The sequence below is a fragment of the Habropoda laboriosa genome, unplaced genomic scaffold (assembly GCF_001263275.1).
Source record: "Habropoda laboriosa isolate 0110345459 unplaced genomic scaffold, ASM126327v1 scaffold9, whole genome shotgun sequence".
NCBI lineage: Eukaryota > Metazoa > Arthropoda > Insecta > Hymenoptera > Apidae > Habropoda > Habropoda laboriosa.
The window spans coordinates 2,832,277-2,837,105 of record NW_017100191.1 but is presented as its reverse complement, the minus strand read 5'-3'; the positions used below and the strand labels follow the sequence as shown (position 1 = coordinate 2,837,105).

Below are 4,829 nucleotides of genomic sequence, written 5' to 3'. Positions count from 1 at the left end.
GGAATTGTTGATATATTTAAAAAAGAATAAAAAGGCGAATTTAACGAGAATCCAGTTAAAGGTTTAGCGGTGACTGGTTTCAACTGGAAAAGGAAGTCTCCGGACAATAGGAAAGGTCAAACACGGGCTGCGGCATTTACTTCGACTAATAAACGCGTTCGCGAATAAACGCAGGAGCCGAGGCGACATATCGTTCTTTCGAGCGGCACCACCGGGCACGGGCAGCACGGGTTCATGGTATACAACTTCATTCACAAGTGGTGTATCGTGAAGACAAATTGTGGTTTTCCCTTTCGAGCACATGCCACTCCCAATTAATTCTATCGTCACGTTCTTGAGACTCATTTACGCCCGCAGATATGAAATTATTTGAAAAATTGGAATTCAATTTTAATACATTAAAGAAAGTCTATAGAAATTAAATATAACATTCACAGCTTTTTTAGGCGAAAAATTTATAATTGTAGATAGTTTAGTGTTAAATGTAATTTTTCAATTTTTCTGAATATTAAAAAATAGATTTTAATAAATTAGAAAATTTTGGAAATGAAATATAATATTGTAAAAAATTATAGTTAGCAGATTGAGCAGTTTTGTCAAAAAGAACTCAAGGAACTAACGCAGGTGCAGGTTTGGACCACCTGAGACCCGTTAAGATCGCAGAAAAAGTTAAGAAAATTCTAAGGGACAGTGTTACCTCAGGTCAGGTAAGTTCATCGTATTTACATTCGCTTTCTATGTGTTTCTCTCTAAGACGGAGCAGGTATATGAATTTTTTCCCGCAGTGTTTATTCAGCAAGCAGAATAAAACAGTAAAATACAGGTCACATTTCATTAAAAAAGAAAAGCAATTTATTCCAATGCATATGAGTTTTATTTTAGAATTGCAGTATTAGAAAAAAAAGAGGCGCCCAACTTAAACGAAATCATCACCAGGTGCATCGAAGGAATCGATCGTTGAGTTGAACAGTCGATCGATTATTTCCAATGATCCGATTTTACGTCGTATTTAATATCCATGTCACAGCGTTCACAGGTATTCACTAGTTGAGCGCTGTCTCTTGGAGGATTTTCCACACGTGGTCCTTAGAGTTTCTTCTCTGCGCATGCGTACGCTACTCGGTGCCCCTCCGTGCGGTGTAGGTCTGTAGCTTGTAGTCAGTTGTTCACAGACCGCGGCCGCGTATTATTGTGCGCGTAAGCGAAGAACTGAACTCGAAAGCCGCTCGTGCTTTTCGCGTTCTTTTTTTTTCTCTCCTTTTTATTTCTATTCTATATCGAGAATTTTGCCTTTCGCATTAAGGAGAATCCGCACATGCACCACATACGTCCACCTCGACGCAACAAGTGTACATTTCGAGAGTAACATCTTCATTCCTCACCTGCGAGAGCAATCCTGTAATTCCATCTAAACAAACGGTGTTTGCTCCGACAAAAACGTTCTCGCGTGTATCAAAAAGACACACCGTTTCATCCACGGTCGAACGGTGTACCCTGAGAATCGTGGTGCCGGCTGAACAGTGGAGAGAATAATTGAAGTGTTGAACGCTGTGCGGTGAGAAGGACGGTGCGATGGCAGTGGCTGCGGGGCCACGCCGGCCACGCACGTTCCTCCTCGGTGGTAGACGCGCTTCCGGGAATATTTTCGGAACGAGAAGTCGCCTGTACACGATCCTCGACGGGCTTCCGCTGATCCTAGTTCTCGCTGGTGTTGCACAGGTTGTCGCCAACAGGAAGGGTAAGTGTATCGACCTCCACTTCCTCTCTGGTTAATTTACATTTTTGTTTCGAATGGAGAAAATCTTTCCAATATAATATAACATAACGATATAATATTATGCCAATTAAAATTTGTTCTGCTCATGAAGTGGCGTGTAACAACCTGTTTGCGCAGCATTAGTGCGGTTGCGCATGCATGACGCGCATAGATCGGTGCTTCTCGATATGAATCGTTGATTAATGTAGATAAATCGAGTTTTGTTCTAATGTATATTTTATAACCTTACTAAAAGTGATTTTTCGAGAGCTCACGACTAGTTTTCTTTTTTTTGTGCCGATTAAAGAGTGTACTAGGGGAACCACGAAACAATGCTATGTGCAAAAAGCGCAGAACGTTAGCCAACTCTCCATCATTTGTTACCATTCCACGAACTTTCATGTCAACTAATTACCGATTCTATAAAGTCGAACGCGCGCGTATATACTCTTGCACGCCTTTGTTCCGTCGGATGAATGGAGATCGGTTTGCTTTCATAAACAAGGAGCAATTGAATTTCTTCTTTTTTGCTCTCATGTATACTGCAATTTATTAGTTTGTAACATAAAATATTCATATGGTTTTCTCGGAACCTAATTAGTTACTTATAATTCATCAATTGTTTTTTTTAATAATAGAGGTGAGTGTTCTTATTGTACGTCTTTTTTCCTATTACCTATTTTTCCTTTACTTATTTTCTAAAGAAGGTATCATTGTTCATAAACGTATCATTTCTTTTTAATTTGTACATTTGTGACATATGAAAAATATTTCAAGGGGTGATAAATGATTGATAATACGAAGAAGGAGCTGTTTACCGTGGACGATAGGAAGATGAAAGAATTACGTGGTGATGTAACCTCCGTAACCTCGAAATTACTTTTATGACCCCCTTCAAGGCCATCATTACTCTCCACTTTGAGAAGATACGATTCTCTTTCCCCTTACTTTCAAAGAATACACTCTTACCTCCATCCACTCTAATCAATCAATGTGATTAACCTAAATTGAATAAAAACAAATATTTAAAAATTTTCCATAACCCGTGTTGATAAAAATGATTGTTTCATTGTATTTTGGGTTTTAAACGAAGGTTTATGCCAAAGTGCAATTCCAAGAATGGTTTGATAGTTAGAACAGCTAATCTCGATTTAATTCTGTTACATACGCCATGCTGTCAGGATTGCGGCTGTTTTTCAATCGGAGCATCTCTGCTCACTGCTTTCTCTGCTCCCCGCTAGGTGTGCGACTTATCACGGGTGCTTTTCCTCGGGCGTCCGACTTTTTAAAAATCCCACCTTGCATGAGAATGCAGTTAACGAATCGAGTTGAATTTACCGTTAATTCATTTGCTGTGGCTTTTCTTTTGTGTAACGCGATTCTAATCCATAGTCTACTAAAAGTCATTAGAAAAATGGAAAATCATAGGGTTACGTTACTCGAGATCAGATAGGCTAAGAGTTCGTGAAGTAGTAATTTTCAAATTTTTGTACGAAATTGAAAAAAAAATTTGTTGACAGATTTTTTTTTGTACGTTTTTATTTATGGTTTAATTACGAAACTGTTCTACAAAGTAGAAAGTGTTCCGGCGAGTTCTGAATAAAATGCCATTACGCATTTTTTCGCGGGTGAATATTAAATGGCATAGGGGGAGAAAAAGATGAAAGTAAACATTGACCTTGAGATGCAAAGGTGGGCTTCTGCGAAAGGTGAAACGCAAGAGTCGACCTTTCCGGGTACGAGAAGTTAAATTTAGCTGTGGAAAAATTGACCAGGCTGCCTCTGCGCAGTCGCGATGCAATTAACCAAAAGACGTCGGGCATATAATTTGAAAATATGCTAACTACAAACTTTCTCCATTTATTTTTTGTTGATTATGCTTTAATAGATGATATACAGTTAAAATCTTGGTTAAAAAAAACATATTTAGGTCAAGTTTCACGTGTATATGTTTATGCTTGGATAACAAAAAAAAAACAGCTATTCCACTTAAGTGGTTGCACCATCTGACATGAGACACGAAGAAAATGCAAATGCTGGCGAAATATTTGTAATATTTGCAACGTGGACTCATTTCTCTTGATAAACACAGCATTCATCGAATTAACGTTATATCAAGTGGGAAATTACATTTTTGCAATATTCACGAAGCTGTACGGTCACTTTAGGTTGACTGTGACACGGATACATGTCTTCAACATTTTGACGCGTTTTCTTATTCCCTAATTCGTCCGTGGGAGAAGCAACGAGAACTCAGAGGATCGTGGCAGCAAACGAAATAAATACAGAAGAACGCCGCATGGCCACGCAATCTTTATGAAACCGGTTTCACTTGTAGCCTTAGTTTGCGTGTAAGATGATCGGGGTTTTTTGAGAACTGAACGATCTGCCTGGTTTTCATGTGACTATTTGCGACAAAAATTTTCAATCACCATAACATGGTTACAAAAATCGAAGAAAAAGTATCTTATATATTTCTATAATCAATTACACGTGTTGTCGATCGATATTGTCTTTTTTTTTCACTAAGGATACAGTGGATGACGAATTTGAATTGGTTACGTTTAATTAGATATCACTCGATATTCACCTGAACGATCGAGTGATCAATACGATCGGGGGCTACCGTGATGCGGCGCATCTAATGCGCCGTCCACACAGGTCCAAGTTTTATAGAGAGAGAAAAACCGGTTTTTCGGACTCGTAGTAAACACGACAAGGAGAGTGCTCCGAATTCTCGAAGATTCCTATTTCTTCAACTTTTTCCAGATTCCATTTTGAGATAGTTTACGAAAATATTCCACGTTAGAGAATTCTAACATTCTAACTTCCATCTGGCATTATTGTTTGTAATTTCTGCATACTCTGTCGATAATATTGCGTACTTAAAATAAAAGTTACCATAAGATATTTATTTTATTACCAATGGCTGCTTTTTAAAACATAATTTGCTAATTAATTGTTCATTCAGTAATAGTGTTGTTGTGTGCTAGACACAGTGTAAGTTCAGTATAGCACTCTGCGTATAACACTGATTAGATTTATTAAACTCTTACTAATAATTCAGTACAGT

General features: G+C 38.1%; 1 protein-coding gene across 1 annotated transcript in view; it reads left to right on the top strand.

Annotated features, from left to right (window-relative positions):
- The first annotated feature begins 1,175 nt into the window (after window positions 1–1,175).
- Window positions 1,176–4,829, top strand: part of LOC108570105 (low-density lipoprotein receptor-related protein 2) — a 33,086-nt gene continuing 29,432 nt past the window's right edge. Inside the window, exon 1 of the mRNA XM_017931895.1 lies at window positions 1,176–1,738. Within this exon, the coding sequence (XP_017787384.1) occupies window positions 1,573–1,738 (166 nt within the window). The 5' untranslated portion in view covers window positions 1,176–1,572. The remainder of the gene's footprint in view (window positions 1,739–4,829) is intronic.